This window comes from Megalobrama amblycephala, linkage group LG5 (genome assembly GCF_018812025.1).
Source record: "Megalobrama amblycephala isolate DHTTF-2021 linkage group LG5, ASM1881202v1, whole genome shotgun sequence".
In the NCBI taxonomy this organism is placed as follows: Eukaryota; Metazoa; Chordata; class Actinopteri; order Cypriniformes; family Xenocyprididae; genus Megalobrama; species Megalobrama amblycephala.
In genome coordinates this window covers 21,284,969-21,304,660 of record NC_063048.1, presented here as the reverse complement: position 1 = coordinate 21,304,660, position 19,692 = coordinate 21,284,969, and the positions used below count along the sequence as shown (strand labels likewise).

Below are 19,692 nucleotides of genomic sequence, written 5' to 3'. Positions count from 1 at the left end.
TCAACATTAACTGCAAAATGACAACAAAACATCTGAATAATAAAAAAGACAGAAAAAAAGGAGAAAAAACATTGGTCTCACTCATGCTCTTTATTTAGTTGTAAAAATGAAAGGAAAAAAATGTAGTGGCGTCATGTTAACTTAAAGGTCAAAGCATCAGTGGTAATAAGGGTGGCGACCTTTATTGCAGACGGTCAGATCTGAGCAAACAGCCATTACTGATCTCCTGCTCCAGGCATTTTTTTTTTATGAAATGTCACACGCCATTCCTTTGGCCACATTTTCAGAAGAAAGCAAGCTGACAATCCCACAATTAAGGTTAAACAGATATTTTATAAATTTCTATGAAAAATTATTATAGCACTCCTTAAAGTGATACATCATACCTGACAGGTTGGTTTTTCCCTTTTTGCTAAATTTTCTTTTAAATTATAAATTCAATTTGGGACCGTTTTATCTGGGTTTAACACGTCTGGATTTGTGCAACAGTAATTCCAATTCAGAAGGCTTTATTCTCCGCAATAATGAGTAACACTGAATTTTTACAGTCAAACAAATGCAATTAGATCACACCATTAGAGTCTCGTTTTAACTGACCAGACGGAAATCTGTGTTTTTGTTGTCTGGCTGCCATTTTAGTTGAATTGCCTTTTAAATTGTTTTAAACATTAATTATGTCATTGTGGTCAGAGAACAAAAGCAAAACCTTGGCCACTTGGCCAAGTACCACCCTGAAAAAAGGCTGAATTATTCTTTTGTACTTCCTTTTTTTCCCAGAAAGAACAAAGTTAGACTTTAATTAGGTCCAACAGCTGATTCCAGTTCAGGAGGATTTGTTTTTTGTAGCAGAGGTGGTAAAATAGGTTTGAAGGTGTTGTTTTGTTCTCGTCTGGCCTTACACAGCTTCTTTGATTTGAGGTTTCTTCTTTTACAGATTCAATTACAACATAAAAAAACATTCAGTAATGTTCAGTTTCAGTACGTTTTTTTTTTTTTTTTTTTTTTTTTTAGCAACACTTAAAAATAAAGGTTCCAAAAGGTTTTTTTTTACCATAGATATACATAATAAAGGCCTTTATTATGTATATCTATGGTTTTCACAGCGATCCCATATACCATTTTTGGTTCCCCAAAGAACCTTTCAGTTCTTAGAACTACTTTTTTTTCTTAGTATGAAGAACATTTTAAAAATCTAAAGAACCTTTTCCACATTAAAGAAGCTTTTGTTCAACTGAAAGGTTCTGTAGATGTTAAAGGTTCACTGAACCATCAATGTCAATAAAGAACGAGTGAAGGATGCAAAGACATATTTATTTCTAATTCCAATTCATATAAATGCCTTTGAACTTTCTATTCATCAAGGAATCCTGAATAAAATGTATTACAGTATCCACTTTCCACAAAAATATTAAGCAGCAAAGCAGTTTTCAGCACTGATAATAAGAAGTTTTACTTAAGCTACAAATCAGCATTTTATGATTTCTGAAGGATCATGTGACACTGAAGACTGCTGAAAATTAAGCCTTGTCATCACAGGAATAAATTACATTTTAAACTATATTAAAATACAAAAAAGTTATTTTAAATTGTATTGACATTTCAAAATATTACAGTTTTTACTTGTATTTTTAATCAAATATATGCAGCCCTGGTGAGAATGAGAGACTTCTTTCAAAACATTAAACAAATCTTAGGATACAAACTAAATTTTAACAGTAAAAAGTACCTTTAATTTAATTGACACAAACAACCTATCATATGAGCAACATATTCAATGAGGATGGCATTTTGCTCTGATCTGATCAGACTCTTTTAAAATAGTGGTAGCAAATTCATTTTAAGTACTGAACCATACAAGTCACAGCAGGGAAGACAGGAGAAAAGAAAGCAGAAAAAGGTGGAGGAGGGAGAGTTATTGAACGACAACTGAAGGAAGTAAGGGGAAAAATGAAAGGTGACAGAGTTCGTTGCCTTTCTGGGTCATCTTAGTTTGCAGTGACGACCCTAGCTGGTTTATACATTCAGAGTTTTGAAGTTTGTATTAGAAAAAGTTCTTTAAACCAAAACAACATTATCACTATTGCAATTAGAAACATTATGCAATTCTAAAATAGATTCATATGTTGCGCTGCTGGTGTAACACGATTAAAGGTGCCCTAGAACTTCTTTTTAAAAGATGTAATATAAGTCTAAGGTGTCCCCTGAATGTGTCTGTGAAGTTTCAGCTCAAAATACCCCTTAGATTTTTTTTAACTGCTTATTTTGGGGCATAATTAGAAATGAGCCGACTCAGGGTGTGTGGCCCTTTAAATCTCGTGCTCCACGCCCCAAGAGCTTGCGCTTGCCTTAAACAACATAAAAAAAAGTTCAAACAGCTAATATAACCCTCAAAATGGATCTTTACAAAGTGTTCGTCATGCAGCATGTCTAATCGCGTAAGTACAGTGTTTATTTTGATGTTTACATTGATTCTGAATGAGTTTGAGGCTATGCTCCGTGGCTAACGGCTAATGCTACACTGTTGGAGAGATTTATAAAGAATGAAGTTGTGTTTATGCATTATACAGACTGCAAGTGTTTAATAATGAAAATAGCGACGGCTCTTGTCTCCGTGAATACAGTAAGAAACGATGGTAACTTTAACCACATTTAACAGTACATTAGCAACATGCTAACGAAACATTTAGAAAGACAATTTACAAATATCACTATCATATGTTATCATAAATCATGTCAGTTATTATTGCTCCATCTGCCATTTTTTGCTATTGTTCTTGCTTGCTTACCTAGTCTGATGATTCGGCTGTGCACAGATCCAGACGTTAATGCCCTTGTGCAATGTTGGGAACATGGGCTGGCATATGCAAATATTGGGGGCGTACACCCCGACTGTTACGTAACAGTCGGTGTTATGTTGAGATTCGCCTGTTCTTCGGAGGTCTTTTAAACAAATGAGATTTATATAAGAAGGAGGAAACAATGGAGTTTGAGACTCACTCTATGTCATTTCCATGTACTGAACTCTTGTTATTTAACTATGCCAAGGTAAATTCAATTTTTGAATCTAAGGCACCTTTAAAATACAACATGTAACCTACATTAATCAGGGGTCATTAGACAGAAACTCACAACATATACATGATAACTCCATTATGTTTGTAGATGATAAACACAGTGTCCAGAATCACTCGCAACTGTAGGGTGCTGGAGGTGTGAAAAGGGTGTAAAAGCAGGTGCTAAATGCTTTTGAAAAAAAAAAAAAAAACTTCACACAAAATGTGTCAGTGCTGTTTCTGATGCGTGAAAAATTAAAAGCAACCTAAGCACTTCAGAAGCTGTGACCAGCTGTGACTATGGTGAAAAAATTCTCACATATGCTTTTATACAGGCCTATAAAATAATAGACACACGCACAGCAAATGTAGCACACAACAGTGTAAGATCCGGTTCAAACAGAATTAATTATTTTTCTATCGTGTAAACGTGCATGGGAGCATTGACTGTGCATGGGAGCTGAGTTTACAAGATATAGCTCAGAATTGTGAGATAAAAAGTCTGAATTAATTACCTTTTTTATTCAGCGGCAAAAACAAGTTTCCATAACAGCTTCCATAAGTTAAGAAATGTTTTAAAAATGCATTTTGAGAGCATTTAAATATTTTTTTGTTTTCAATGTAAACATGCGCTAGACAGTAGTCTTTGACATGCCATGTCTCTGTTTTAATAGTGGTTATAAGAAATGCAACTTTTAAAAAATAATGAATAAAGATGAAAAAATATATATATATTTTACAAACCCAATTCCAAAAAAGTTGGGACACTGTACAAATTGTGAATAAAAACAGAATGCAATGATATGGAAGTTTCAAATTTCAATATTTTATTCAGAATACAACATAGATGACATATCAAATGTTTAAACTGAGAAAATGTATCTTTTTAAGAGAAAAATAAGTTGATTTTAAATTTCATGGCATCAACACATCTCAAAAAAGTTGGGACAAGGCCATGTTTACCACTGTGTGGCATCCCCTCTTCTTTTTATAACAGTCTGCAAACGTCTGGGGACTGAGGAGACAAGTTGCTCAAGTTTAGGAATAGGAATGTTGTCCCATTCTTGTCTAATACAGGCTTCTAGTTGCTCAGCTGTCTTAGGTCTTCTTTGTCGCATCTTCCTCTTTATGATGCGCCAAATGTTTTCTATGGGCGAAAGATCTGGACTGCAGGCTGGCCATTTCAGTACCCGGATCCTTCTTCTACGCAGCCATGATGTTGTAATTGAGGCAGTATGTGGTCTGGCATTGTCATGTTGAAAAATGCAAGGTCTTCCCTGAAAGAGACGACGTCTGGATGGGAGCATATGTTGTTCTAGAACTTGGATATACCTTTCAGCATTGATGGTGCCTTTCCAGATGTGTCTGCCCATGCCACACGCACTCATGCAACCCCATCAGAGATGCAGGCTTCTGAACTGAGCGCTGATAACAACTTGTCCTTGTCCTCTTTAGTCCGGATGACATGGCGTCCCAGTTTTCCAAAAAGAACTTAAAGTTTTGATTTGTCTGACCACAGAACAGTTTGCCACAGTCCATTTTAAATGAGCCTTGGCCCAGAGAAAACGCCTGCATATATCATAGATATGGCTTCTTTTTTGACCTTTAGAGTTTTAGTCGGCAACGGCGAATGGCACGGTGGATTGTGTTCACCGACAATGTTTTCTGGAAGTATTCCTGAGCCCATGTTGTGATTTCCATTACAGTAGCATTCCTGTATGTGATGCAGTGCCGTCTAAGGGCCCGAAGATCACGGGCATCCAGTATGAATTTCCGGCCTTGACCCTTACGCACAGAGATTGTTCCAGATTCTCTGAATCTTTGGATGATATTATGCACTGTAGATGATGATAACTTCAAACTCTTTGCAATTTTCTCTGAGAAACTCCTGATATTGCTCCACTATTTTTCGCTGCAGCTTGGGGGAATTGGTGATCCTCTGCCCATCTTGACTTCTGAGAGACACTGCCACTCTGAGAGGCTCTTTTTATACCCAATCATGTTGCCAATTGACCTAATAAGTTGCAAATTGGTCCTCCAGCTGTTCCTTATATGTACATTTAACTTTTCCGGCCTCTTATTGCTACCTCTCCCTACTTTTTTGGAATGTGTAGCTCTCATAAAATCCAAAATGAGCCAATATTTGGCATAACATTTCAAAATGTCTCACTTTCAACATTTGATATGAGGATCTTTTTTTGTTTGCGCTGAAGTAATTTTAAAATAATAAAAAAAATAGTCTGGCCAATCCGGGGCCCCTGCACACTTGGGGCCCCTAGGCTGCAGCCTAAGCAAGCCTGTGCGTTAATCAGTGCCTGCTTAGGTATGACATATTTTTGCTCAGTATATACTGGATTATAATTTTCAGACTACTTTTCACAGCTGTTGTCCTATGTTATATAGCTAAAAACCTTTTCATGTCATTAGAGGTCAACCTGCTTAAATATTATGGAGACTGACCCCGACTGAACACCATCCCTACATCAGGGCCAAACCAGCATTAAACACAGGGTGCGTCTCAGTCAGCTCCCTAGTTCAGTGGTTAGGGCACTGATCAGGGTGTCAGCCATTGTAAGGACTGTCTCAGTCGCAAATAAAAAACATTAGCTCTGCTCTTCATTAATACCAGTGATGACATTGTATAAAGAGGATGTTGTCATGTTGCCGGAAATATAGTTATCAGTGTCCTAATGTGTAATGAGCCAGGGTTCTTTCCAGTGCCTGAATTTGTGTACACAATAAACTGATTCAAGAGCTCAGGAGCTGATTGAGACACACAAATACACCAAGTAAGGAAATAAGGAAAACCACAATGCAGCCAGTTGAGACTATGATCCATCAGGCTGAAGAATGTGATTGGCTTCACTTTGAGAAGACGCAGGAGGCTGGAGGAGATCTGCATGTGCAGAAGTAAACCGACAGCTGCAGCATAGACTTGATAAGTACAGGGTGTCTGATGTTTGTTTTGGAGATGAAGATGATCATGTTAATGTACTATACGGGTCTCCCAAACCTGGGAACCTTAATGGCATTATTACATTTTTGTGATTTTTCTGATTCCAGATGAAAAGAACATTCACAATCCATTTCAAATGTTTCTGTTAACCTTTATGCACCTCAGATTTGATATGTCTGCACAACGCATATCTCTCATGTTTCCCCAAAGGCAGTATTCAGAACAATCAATGAAACTGTCATTTTTATATGCAAAACCTGAAACTTTCAACTGTACAGGCAGAAATGATGATTTGCACAGAATTATGTCCTTTGTTTGAACAGAGTAGCAGTGATTATTGACTGTTTTGAGATTTTCAGAGAAACCATCCAATCTGAAAGCACATGCTTAAATCTTTTACTGTGAAGAAATGTATCGCACCTAGAATACTATATATAGTTTTTTTTCTATATATAAACTTTGTTTACTTCCACTGTGCACATGAACAGTTTAAGAATACATTTTGTGTTGAATAAAGCGTGTACAATTAAATTTTTCAAAGTGTGGTGTTCTTTATTGTCTTCTTGTAATCAACACTTCAACAGCTAAATGAAGTATGCAAAACAAATGTTGTACGCACAGGGTAAATGATTTGTAGTTTTTTTATTTAAATGAATTCAGTTATATGCACTTATACTGGTACTAAGATAGTTAATAATATCCATGAGCTGTAAACCAGATATTTAACTTGATCTATGACTGAGGATGGATGCAGCATGTGGGGTCAGCGCTCCAAGTTATTACAGGCTGGTTGTATGGATAAATGTTCAGAATCAGAATGAGATTTATTCGCCAAGTGTGTCGCAAACACGCAAGGATTTTTTTTTCAGGAACTCTTGGTACATACAGTGTTGCTTGAATGTTTGTGAACCCTTTAGAATTTTCTATATTTCTTTAAAAATATGACCGAAAACATCATCAGATGTTCACAGAAGTCCTAAAAGTAGACAATGAGAACCCAATCAAACAAATGAGATTGTTTGGTCTGTCTCAGCGGTCTAACAATGCCAAAATGATTGAGATGGCCAATCAAATAAAAGTTAGCGGGGTTTAGTACTCACAGAAGCAGAGCCTCAATTCCAGCACAAAGCGTCAGTTTAAAGGTACAGTAGGTGATCTGGGAAATGCTAACTTTAGCCTGCTAGCATTGAAAGCATCCCACCCTCCCTGCAAATCGCCATCCAAAGCTACTCCTCCTCCAAAACACATGAAAGTACAAAGACTAGAAGCAATGTCGCCAAGGTTTTCCCGCACAACTGGGCTATTTTGAAAAAGCTATGTGGGAGAAATTACTCTGTCACTGACACTGTCATTAAACTAATTCGTAAAGGTACACAAACTACATAAACTACATTTAGGGTTGCAAAATTCCGGGAATTTTCAAAGCTGGAAACTTTCCATGGGAATTAACGGGAATATATGGGAATTAATGGAAATAAACAGGGAATTTGCAAAATTACAGGTTAGCCTATAACAGGGTACTTAAATGTAGTTGAAAAGAACATCTTACAGCATAATTTTAGTTAAAACAACCATATTTAATGCAATTTTAGTTGAATTTTTACCCTGACATTCACACAGCACAGCCATTTTTTTTTGTCGTCGCCGTCTTTCTTTTTGTATATCCTTTGCCAGTGCCACTTGTTGTCAGTTCAGAAGGAAAGTTAGATTGTTGCTGTTCGCCTGCCATTCTCGCTGTCTGCACAGCGTACAAGAAATGCGCTGATGACGTATAATGTCTGCGTGAACAGGCTGCGTGATGGTATGCAAACACACACTGACCGACAGGGTAAACACATGCAATGATATGGTCCTACGCCTTCCACAGACAATATATATTTATAAAAATACGTTTAGACTGCTTAACTCAGTGATTGCTATCAGGATATGAGGAAACTTTTAACCAGCATAAAAGATGTTTTTGTAGAGAATCACCTATTGCACCTTTAACGTTTTTAAAGGTGCCCTCGAATGAAAAATTGAATTTATCTTGGCATAGTTAAATAACAAGAGTTCAGTACATGGAAAAGACATACAGCGAGTCTCAAACCCCATTGTTTCCTCCTCCTTATATAAATCTCAATTGTTTAAAAGACCTCCAAAGAACAGGCGAATCTCAACATAACACCGACTGTTACGTAACAGTCGGGGTGTACGCCCCCAATATTTGCATATGCCAGCCCATGTTCCCAACATTATGAAAGGCATTAGACAAGGGCAGCCAGTATTAACTGTCTGGATCTGCACAGGTGAATCAACAGACTAGGTAAGCAAGAACAATAGCAAAAAATGGCAGATGGAGCAATAATAACTGACATGATCCATGATAACATGATATTTTTAGTGATATTTGTAAACTGTCTGTCTAAATGTTTCGTCTAATGTACTGTTAAATGTGGTTAAAGTTACCATTGTTTCTTACTGTATTCACGGAGACAAGAGCCGTCACTATTTTCATTATTAAACACTTGCAGTCTGTATAATTCATAAACACAACTTCATTCTTTATAAATCTCTCCAACAGTGTAGCATTAGCCGTTAGCCACTGAGCACAGCCTCAAACTCATGCAGAATCAATGTAAACAATATAACGGTATAAAATACTCACATAATCCGACGCATGCATGCTGCATGCATGACGAACACTTTGTAAAGATCCATTTGAGGGTTATATTAGCTGTGTAAACTTTGTTTATGCACTGTTCAAGGCAAGCGCGATCTCCGTGGGTGTGGAGCATGAGAATTAAAGGGCCAGTAGCCCTGAATCGGCTCATTTATAAAGATGCCCCAAAAATTCTATGGGGTATTTTGAGCTGAAACTTCACAGACACATTCAGGGGACACCTTAGACTTATATTACATCTTTTTTTAAAAAAAGTTATAGGGCACCTTTAAGAGAGCATGATGTAAAGAGCTAAACATTTAATGTCAATTGTTTTGCAATAGAAATGTTAATCAACCAACAGTAACATCCAGTGATGCACACTACTCGACTACTCTCAAATATGGCCGCTTTGAATTGAAAATATGCATTTACATGATTAATGTAATTCTTGAGTGTGAACCCCCAACCCCTCCCCTCAATCAAACACACAAAGAGGAAATCTTCACTGAGAATTCCTCTCGACGGTCTCACAACTACTTAGTCTAAAACCTATTTAAAGTGCATCTCCTGATGAGGCTAAGCAATTAGACGCAACTGGCTCTCAATTCTTCTGTCTCTCTTCAGCACACGACTGGGAAAGATAGAGCTGCACTCTGCCTGTTTATCATTTCAAATTATGTGGTAATTTTCTGCCCTAAATTATAGGTGCAGAAGATGATTATTACTGCATTGTTTACCAGGCCTGGATGCCTCAGATCAGGCTGATGCTTACATGCCTCCCTGCTGCAGAGGAACGAGACAAAAAGAAAATGGAACAAAATAGAAAAAGACTAGACTTTGTGTCAATGCGTCAATTAATTGACGCAATCAAATGACAGGGACAATGACTCACCTTGTTCCAAAAAAACAGACAAACCCAGTGACATTTTACACGTACAAACAAAACTCATGATTACAGTCTGTCTCATGACCCTACATTCACTGGAAAGCACATAAACATCCATATGCATTTGTGGGGTGCTGAAGTGAACAGGAAGGAAATATATATAAGGGCATGTAAGCAAAACAGGCTGTAAATGAAGTTTTTTTTAGATCTCATTCCTAATGGTCACAATTATGATGTCAGAGGTAAAAATGCGCAACATAGACCTGCATAAGCACAATTGGGCTGCACATGGCTCATTATTTCCCCCCCCCTCTTCATTGGTCTTTATTCCTTTATTACACAGTAGGTTTTCACTCCTCCATTTTGTCTTCACCACATGCTCCCACACTTTTGACACTCTCACAACTGTGATTCATCATTACAAGCAGCCACCCCATCCACATCCTGTCATTCAGTGCCAACGAAGAGATAGACCTGTTCCCAGTTCCTCACCCTTCCCCTCTCTCCTTTTAGGCCATCTTAGATAAGGGCACCGAGCCACATGCTGCGATCGGGAAATTCAATTACCCATCTGTTACGTAAACATTTGTTCAGTAATTCAAACGAATAGTCCTTCAGTTTCATTAGGCATCTGGCACACAGTTTTACTGACGTGGTAATGTAGAGTATTGTGAGTGGCACGTATTAATGGTTTGTGACAGAGTGATAAATACAGAAACAAAAAATGTTGACAACCCCCACAAAACCAATAAACTTTTACTTTGTGCTATATTTTGCATGTGTGCATTTTTATATCTTGAAAAACAAAGTAGTTTGAGGGAAACAACAGCTTTGCATTCATTTGCAGGGAGTATAAGCACCATGTAAACAAATAACCGTAGTTTAAATGTACAGTGAAACCTTGTGTCAGAAATGTGCAGTAGTGATTTCTGAACTTTCATTCTAACTCTAGCAGCAAAAATGAGTAAATCTGTCCATTTCAACTTGCCATTAAAAGCGGCACTAGTGTTAGTTACATTTCAAGGATAATATATTATGTGCCATATTTGATAAAAAGAGAATTTAACTAATAATCAACAGATATTGTGTATGAAAAGTGCATCAGATTAAGAAAAAAACAAAAACAAGAGACGATAAAGATTGATTTAAAAAAAACAAAAAAACATAGAATAAAAAAACAGTTCCTTCCATTTCATTTAACAGTCCTAGTACGAAGACGTTTCTTGATAAGGTTTTCACTCTCTTTCTCCCCTGGATTTCGGCCAATGATCTACAAGAAAGTCAAATGTCAGCTGTTACTGAGAATGTAATTTTAGAATAAAAATAATGTAACTTTACATTAAAATTAACTGAAAACATTTATATTTATGTCAAGTACACCATCAAGTACACCATTTTTAATCAGGGACATTAAACTGATTAAATGTGATATTTCTACAGAACATTTCAAATTAGGGGTTGAATGACTTAAAAAAAAAAACAAAAAAAAAAAAGAGAAGACAGAATTTTTAAGGTAGACATTTATGTGATTAAAGTCGAGTCGGCTAGCCGCTGATGATGTCATTAATGAACAAATGAACCTGAACCTCGAGCTGAGCCTTGAACGCGGGTTGCCTTGTACACAACTATAGCATATGACAGCACTGCACACAAGCCTATTGCTCCTACAAAACAGCTTGTTTTTTATCAGTTCTTTTGTCCTTGGGTCATAATATTTCTCACAGATTTCTGCTTGTTCTAAATCAGATACAGATAAAGTAGCACAGTAAATATTACATTTATATGAATGCATTAGTGAGAGAGCGATTGTGTGTGTGAATTAATTCTACCTGGCAACGTCTCTCTACCAATAGTAAAGCTTTGAGTTTTAGTTACTAAGTAATGAAGAGGTCATTTGCAAAAACCGATAAACGGCACTTAAAAAAATAAATAAACAAAATGAACTGACTGCTGTGTGTTATTCTCCATATATAGCATGTTTTGAACCCTAAATACATTTTGTCAGAAAAGCCGGTATTGTCCACTGTCAAGACATCACAAGTTTACTTTTTACAGCAGAATACGACAAGCGCCCTTGTGTTTGTGTACAAAACCGATAAGTCCGTTTTAACAAACCAGCGTGCAGTATTCGGGTCAGGTGACAAGGCTGCTAGTCACTTAAAAAAGACGTGCTAGCTGAGAGAAGTTTCGTCAAAGCAGACTAAAAGTCATCGAGGATTTATAATTTCGACTCCTGCAAGTCCTTGTACACCATACACGTCTTACATGCTGAACCCTTGGATGTCCTTTTGCGTGCGTATGTGCGTTTGTGTGTGCGTGCGTGTGTGTGTGTTTGTGCGCACACGTGTTTGAGTGTGATTTAAATGCAATTACAAAGCAATTACTTGGTTTTGTTTAACTCTGAAACATGAAATGTGGAGTTATCTGCTTTTGTCAAAAAATGAGTGCTGGGAGTTATCTGCTTTTGCTAAAAAAAAAACCCCAATTTTTAATATATATATATATATATATATATATATATATATATATATATATATATAAAAAAAATATACTTTCAATGAACTATAATTCTGTAAGTTGTTTTTTTTTTTTTTACTTAGTTATTATTACTTAATCAAAACAACCCAAAAGCAGTTTTATTGATATTACTTGGAATGCACAATTAGAAAACAAGATTTGTGAGAATTAATAAAAACAGAGTTATATGTTTTGGCAAATTAACTTTTCAAATATATGCAAGAACTTTTCAGTTCCTAAACTATTTTACTGATAAATCAGAGTGTTGACTAAATATTTAGTCAGTGTTGACTAAATATTTCTGTGCGCACAATCTGCATGTGATGTGCGCGCTACTGTCTGTGTGTGTTACAATGTAGCAGCGGATTAGTTTAAAACATCAATTAACTTATGTGTACAATAAGCTTTTTAAAACATGCATTCACCCGATCAATATTGAGCATCAAGATGGTATAATCAAACATATCTTGCGAAGTGCTCTCATAGTATGCATTTATTTAACTGTTGGATACGGAGCGTAAATATGGACTTCAAGATTTCTTATCCTGTTGCGCCCTCTATAGGCCATAATCAGCGGCTAGTCGACCTCAAGCTTAAAGCGTCATGGCAGAGCATTAAAGTCGAGTAGTCGATTAGTCTGTGCAACCGCTATTTCAAATAAATCCTGTTCTTTTAAATCCTGAAAGAAAAATAAAATTAAACGGTGAGCACAAGAGACTTCTTTTAAAAAGACCCCAAACTTGGTTTACCATTACATTACCTGATGGGCTGGTATGTCCATTGGGGAGGAGATATCCGGTCTGTCGTGTTTTCGTTTGTCACGTTTGGATTTAAGTTTTAGAGACTTCGCCCCACCATCAGGGGACTTCCCACTCATCAATCCCATGATCCTCTTTGCTGAGACAGAGAAAGAATGTGATCGTCAGATAAACAAATAGGACGCCTGAGTATGACTAGAATATGACTAGAGTATGACTAAGTCTAGAATATGTCTAGACAGTCTATGGAATATGTCTAATCCTGACCTTTACTCCCAAGAAAGGTGGGAGAGCCCTGAAGAAAATCTCCAATCTTCTGGATCGTTTTGTCTTTTTTCCCTCTTTGGTTTGACTCCTGGGAGTTTGAGGGCTACGAGGAAGGAGAACAGAGTTCATCAGTCACTGTAATACCGCTAGGATCATGATTCACAATTCTTCCAATCAAAGTCTTTGAGTGTGTCATGCAGTGACTCTGTGCCACTTTTTCCCCCCCTCTTAACTCCTCTGTCCATACTTCCTTTTACCCGAGTTCTACCTTATTAAAACCTAATTCTTCACTTTGTTCTAGACCAGGGGTTTTTAAAGCGTGGAGGTGCACCTGCATGTCAGGGAATGCGCAGAGTAGGGCTGAGCTTAAAGGATTAGTCCACTTTTAAATACACTTTTCCTGATAAATTTACTCACCCCCATGTCATCCAAGATGTTCATGTCTTTCTTTCGTCAGTCGAAAAGAAATGAAGGTTTTTGATGAAAACATTCCAGGATTATTCTCCTTATAGTGGATTTCAATGGCTACCAACAGGTTGATCCCAGACGAGGAATAAGGGTCTTATCTAGCGAAACGATCGGTCATTTTCGACAAAAATACAACCGTTTATGCTTTATAAACAAAATATCGCCTTGAATGTACTTTCCGCTTCCGCATTCTTCATAACGCTTACGCTGAATGTCCTACGTCTTCCCTATTCAACTTACGGAAAAAAACGAAACTGCCGCCACGTTCGTTCCGTAAGTAGAATAGGGAAGGCATAGAACATTCAGCATAAGCGTTATGAAGAATGCGGAAGCGGAAAGTACGTTCAAGGCGATATTTTGTTTATAAAGCATAAACGGTTGTATTTTTGTCGAAAATGACGATCGATTCGCTAGATAAGACCCTTATTACTCACCTGGTATCGTTTAAAGCATCTGTTGGTAGCCATTGAAATGCACTATATGGAGAAAAATCCTGGAATGTTTTCATCAGAAACCTTCATTTCTTTTCGACTGACGAAAGAAAGACATGAACATCTTGGATAACATGGGGGTGAGTAAATTTATCAGGAAAAGTGTATTTAAAAGTGAACTAATCCTTTAAAGTGACAGTCCTTAATGTTAAACAAACAAAAGAAAAAGAAAGCATTCACTGCTCTTGACTGAATATAAGGAAAAAGCACATTGGAATAATAATAATAAAAAAAAAAACGTGTTGTGTGTGAATGCTTTCTTTAAAAAATACTTGCTGTTTTCTCATTTTTGTTGTCAGTTTATTTTGTCATTGAGTGGAAAGCGCACAGCACGTACACATTCACCGTTACCTGTTTTTTTTTTTAAAAAAAGGTGGATATTGCGAAGAACAAAAAAGAACTTTGCACTGAGTATATGGACATTTACATAGCTTAATTATGAATCTGTGTAGCCTATATGTAATCCATACCGTGTAATTCATAAAGGCTATGTAATTCTTACTATGCGTAATTCTCATGTATGCTGTGTTAGAAGGGAAGCCCACTGTCTTTGACTTTGAAAAATATCATACTGCGAGATCGATTCCACTGGTCATTATCACAGAATACATTTCTTAATACATTTACTTCAATATTAGAATGTTTTGTAACTCACCTCTTCCTGATGAGGTGTTAGGCGAGGAGTCATTCTGCTCCTTGTATTCCTAATGTTCTCACTTTCCACCCCATCCTGAGGAATAGCAAAGTGCAAGAGTAAACAAATATTTTAGAGTTAGGAAGGTTAACGTAAATGCTTTGGTTTCTTTAAGGCCTGTTTCACACATTGTGTCTGCAAAGTGTGAGCAAAGCAACAACTTTAACAGCAGGCTCATTTTGTGCTTTCACACTAACAGTTTGTGCTGTGTAACAGATCTATGGCTCTACAGAAATCAAAGTGATTTCTGGTTTACAAGATTAAATATTTATTGTAATAAAGCCTACTATTTTATAAAATGGTTATTGGAATTGAGAACATTACAAACTTGTCCAGCATTAAATCTTAAACCAGGATGGACATCAGATTTAGCACTACTGATTTATACGATACCATTCAAATGTTTAGGGTCAGAAGGTTTTTTTTTTTTTTTTTTAAAGAAATTAATATGCTTTAATTGATCAAAAGTGACAGTCAGGTATTATATTTCATATGCTGTTCTTTTGAACTTTCTATTTAAAGAATCCCACTTCCACAAAATGAAGCAGCACAATGGTTTTCAACATGAATAATAATAAGAAATGTTTCTTGAGTAGCAATATATTTGATTTCTGAAGGATCATGTGACAGACTGGAGTAAAGGCTGCTGAAAATTGAGCTTTGCCATTACAGAACTAAAATACATTTTAAAATACATTAAAATAGAAAACAGTTATTTGAAATTGTAATACTATTTCACAATTGTACCATTTTTACTGTATTTTTAATCAAATAAATGCAGCCTTGGTGAGCATAAAGACTTCTTTCAACAAAAACATGCAAATGGTCATAAATCTACACTGGACTCAAACCACAAAGTGTAGCTATAAATAGTCTGAATTCAGTCAGATTTACTGAATAAAAGGGTTCCAATCACTGCATGTGAAAATGATTTTCTTTATTAACTGCAGAAAGTGTTGAAAATGTGCTGTTAACCTGAGTTAGTATGAATGCTGTAACCTCTGAATATGGATGGCAACATTAATATGTGCAGTTCTCACACCACAGACAGTGAAACAGGCCTTATTTGAATCTCAATGCTTGGCTGTGATCGGTCATATTAGATGTGATGGATGTTATGAACACTGATGAACTAGTTAAGGAAAGAACAATTACCCAGTCGCAGTGGTTAATTAATCCTCTGTTGATGTTCAGGTCAGCAGGCAATTTTATAATGTAAAATGCTAAATGCATATTGAGAAACACACAGCACTTAGTATCTGACTGATCTGAATCTTTAATCTTTACTGACAAAACACAAATTGGTTTCAGGTCAGCTGGAAAGAGTGGCGGTGAAATTCTTGACACTGAAACACAGCACAAAACCCTGAGGATTAGTTGACAGATCTAGTGCCAAGAGTGTGGAGTGCTTTAAAGCATCTTTAATAAGACAGCAGAGCATTTGTCTGATCCCTCTCTTACACACATGCATGAACAAATACTACATGAAAAAAATATTTAAATCTGCAGAATAAATAAATAATTCAGTCTGAAAGACTTAGTCTCTCTCCAGTGACTCATCAGTTTTCAGTCTCTTTCTTTCTCTCTCTCCAACCTGTCTGCATTTTCCCTCCATCACTCCCTTCCTGTCACTATCCGTCTCTGTAGACAACAAGATTGCATCTGTGACATTGCATGTGACAGCCAATGCCACGCTCGTAACACCCGCTAACCTAAACGGGGCGGACAGGGGCGGATCTCTGTCTGTCACACCTGTCACCTGCTCTCCGACTTGCAAGCTTGCATTAAACGTAACTAATGCCCTGACTCCCAGGAACCTGCCAAGCCATTCACAATTCAAAAATCAAGACTGATGGCTTGTTCTGCAGTCAGGTGCTGCCATGAAATGGGAAAGTGTAATTACAATAATTCAGGTGTCGAGGGTGAACGTATCACACGATTGCAATGATTTCCCCAATTATGTGAAAAGTCATGACCTTGAGGATTTTGTGGGTGAATGATGAATTATGGGTCTATTTTAAGTTCTACAGAGCATTATCTCCCAAAGCCTTTGTCGTTTATGCATCATGTAGAAAAAAATGCCCAGCCACTGAGGGCATGGACAGCTCTTATAGGTAATATCACCATAATGGATCTGTAAAACCACATACTGTAGCAAAACCCGCTCCATTTACACACCCACCTTGATAGGTTAAAATTTCTTTGATGCATCAAAAGCTTCAGGGATAATGACTCAGAAGCTGCATTTCCACCATCAGGAACTCTAACCAAATGGCCCGGATAAAATGGTCACAATAACTTTATTAGGAACTATAAAGTGTTAAAAGGTGCAGTATGTAGGATTTCTGTCCGCTAGAGGCCTATTCAAAACAAGAAGGCGTAGCTTGATGACGCCAAGTTTGAGCGCTGAATCTTGGGACATGTGGTCTTCACATCAAAGGATGGTGCAAAAGAATAGGGATAGGACTCAGGAAGAAATCATGTTCATGGATGTGATTATTAACGTTATTGTAGTATAAAGCAGAGCAGGACCGAGTGTCACTGGAGCGATTGCGCAACACACACCTCACGAGCAGCGGAACTTCTGTTATGCCACAGTTGCCGGCACCGCTTCCGCTTTTCAGGTAACGCAGCTCTGTTTATCATATTAGATACATTTGAGTGTGTTGTAACGTTACTCTGTGCATTCGCTCAGCGGCTGCTGTGAGTCAATTGTTTGAGACACACTGCAGTAAGCTAGATCGATTTTAGAATATCATATTAAATGCTGGATGCAATTCATTTTAAAACATTTTATGATGGAGAAAATTCTGTATTACTGTTACTAAAAATAAAGAAGCTGCATCTGATTATGCTATGTTAGCTACTTCACAAAATAGTGTTTTTCTCTGAGGCATGGTATTCGCAAAAAAAAAAAAAAAAAAAAAAAAAAAAGAAAATTAGATTTAAACAATAAGATTAAAAGTGTTGAGCTATATAACAACAATTTTCTGTCTATAAATATATCAAAACAGTTGTTCCCTTGTCTGTTAAAGCGTGTAATATATTAAAGCGTCATTGGTGTTTCCATGGTTTCTACAATGTAAAATTGGAAACCGAGGCAGACTGAGGGTAATGCGGGTATGACGCAATTGACAGGCGACTCCTCACACGTCCCGGAGCCTTGGTTAAAATTGCAATTTTCTCACGATTTACAAATAGTTGGAAACATTTGGGATATTGTAAGTACTCAAGTGAACAAAATATATAACACTGAACTAGTGGTTTTTGATATTTTACTGCAAAAATCTTACATACTGCACCTTTAAGAAGACTACTGGTAGTTGCAAAAGTTTTAATTTCTGTATCTTTACACTTTATAGGTACTCTCTGTTCAAAGAGGTCTGGACTAGGCCATGTAATGTGACATTTCAGAGTAAAACACAATATTCAATGAGAATAAGATAGATTTTACTGATCAGGAACAGACTGAATTGTAAAATCATTTACTGCTTAACTATTACATTAATTAAAACGGTTGCACAACCTTTAACAGTAGAGACTTCTTTCAAAAACAATTAAAACAAATCTTACTGACCTCAAAATTTTGAACGGTAGTGCAACTACAGTATTTGGCTACTGGCCTAGGTGATAGAAAAGTCCTACACAATTAGACCAAGAATGTGTATTAAAGGAATAGATGACTCAATGAAAATTCTGTCATTAGATATGTTATTTTTTCTGTGGAGCTGAAAAAAATATCTGAGGAATAATTAAGCAGCTCTATGCTGTAGATTTTGCCGCATGTTAAACCTGATGCATATTTGTCTGATATTAGACCAGAACCAATGACATTTTTTAATGACATCCAACCTGTGCCACAAAGACTTGGAATACAGGTTTGTCCTTTTTTTTTTGCATTAAGTACAGCTGCATTAAAATTCCTTAGAACTGTCCGTTGTGTTCCACTGAAAAGATAACAGCATATGAGGACAACATGAGGACAAGCAAAAAACAGAATTTTAATTTTCGGTTCTTTTAAAAAAGTCGAGTCAATTTGGGTTTCATGTTGATTTTAAGGACAAGCTCTGCCAGTATCTTATTTAATGGAACACTTACATCACACAGACTTGCTCAAATTGATTTGGTGTGAAGGAAAAAAATCCAGAGGGCAATAAGTAATAACATAATTAATGGATTTATACTTCTAATCTCTGTGGATTAACCTGAGGAAATTAACATGACCCCAAGTGTCTGTTTTAGCTGTGAATGTTTGGTTCCAGACCATTAGGAGTCCTGAAGGTGGAAGAGCTGTTGTAGTAGGATTAAACAGGAAAAGGGTACCTGAGGATTGGGTTCAGAGAAAGCTTTCTTTTTCACCGTGCAGCTCCTGCCTCCTTTCTGCTTCAAGCCAACAAAAGCACCATAAAAATAGTTTGTACCATTCAATTACAAAACTCTCCAACAATTAGCAGATACAGAGCATGTGGAAGCGTGACTCTGTTGCCAGGGACAACTGGTCTGAGAGCACAAGATTCTTTGACAATAAGAGGTCACTCATTTTGAGTGAAGAGCACTCTTTCATTGTGCAACATAACATCTTCACTGCAGTGTTTTGAGAGAACAGCATGACCTACCCAGACTAGAGACTCTTAAGTGCATGGCTACCCATATTATGTGTGATATAATAAAATGTTAACAACCTGTTTAGTCAGCATTTATGGTAGATTTGTATTCGTGTATTGGTAATCCCTTTGTCTGAACAATTCAATTAAATTTCTATAAACAGGTTTTTAAAAATCTATAAACCTACTGTGTATTCTATAATTATTGTTATTGCTCCCAGAGTGTTTAAGTTGCCTGGAGAGAGTGTGTGAGGTTAGGCCAAGTCACATTCAACCACACACATAAATTTATTCTCACACTCAGAAATATATGCTTAATAGGACTGCCATTTTGCTGCCCATGTAAAATGAACA

At 36.8% G+C, this 19,692-nt stretch overlaps 1 protein-coding gene across 6 annotated transcripts in view; it reads right to left on the bottom strand.

Moving 5' to 3' along the window:
• Positions 1–10,279: 10,279 nt before the first annotated feature.
• Positions 10,280–19,692, bottom strand: part of kif20ba (kinesin family member 20Ba) — a 32,616-nt gene continuing 23,203 nt past the window's right edge. For 4 of the 6 annotated variants that reach the window (XM_048191179.1, XM_048191183.1, XM_048191180.1 and 1 more), the window contains 5 exons: positions 19,058–19,117; positions 14,696–14,770; positions 13,082–13,184; positions 12,817–12,953; positions 10,280–10,809 (listed from right to left, as the gene is read on the bottom strand). In XM_048191179.1, coding sequence (XP_048047136.1) covers positions 10,732–10,809; positions 12,817–12,953; positions 13,082–13,184; positions 14,696–14,770; positions 19,058–19,117 — 453 coding nt within the window. In that variant the 3' untranslated portion in view covers positions 10,280–10,731. The remainder of the gene's footprint in view (positions 10,810–12,816; positions 12,954–13,081; positions 13,185–14,695; positions 14,771–19,057; positions 19,118–19,692) is intronic. The other 2 variants (XM_048191181.1, XM_048191182.1) reach the window with 2 other exon arrangements.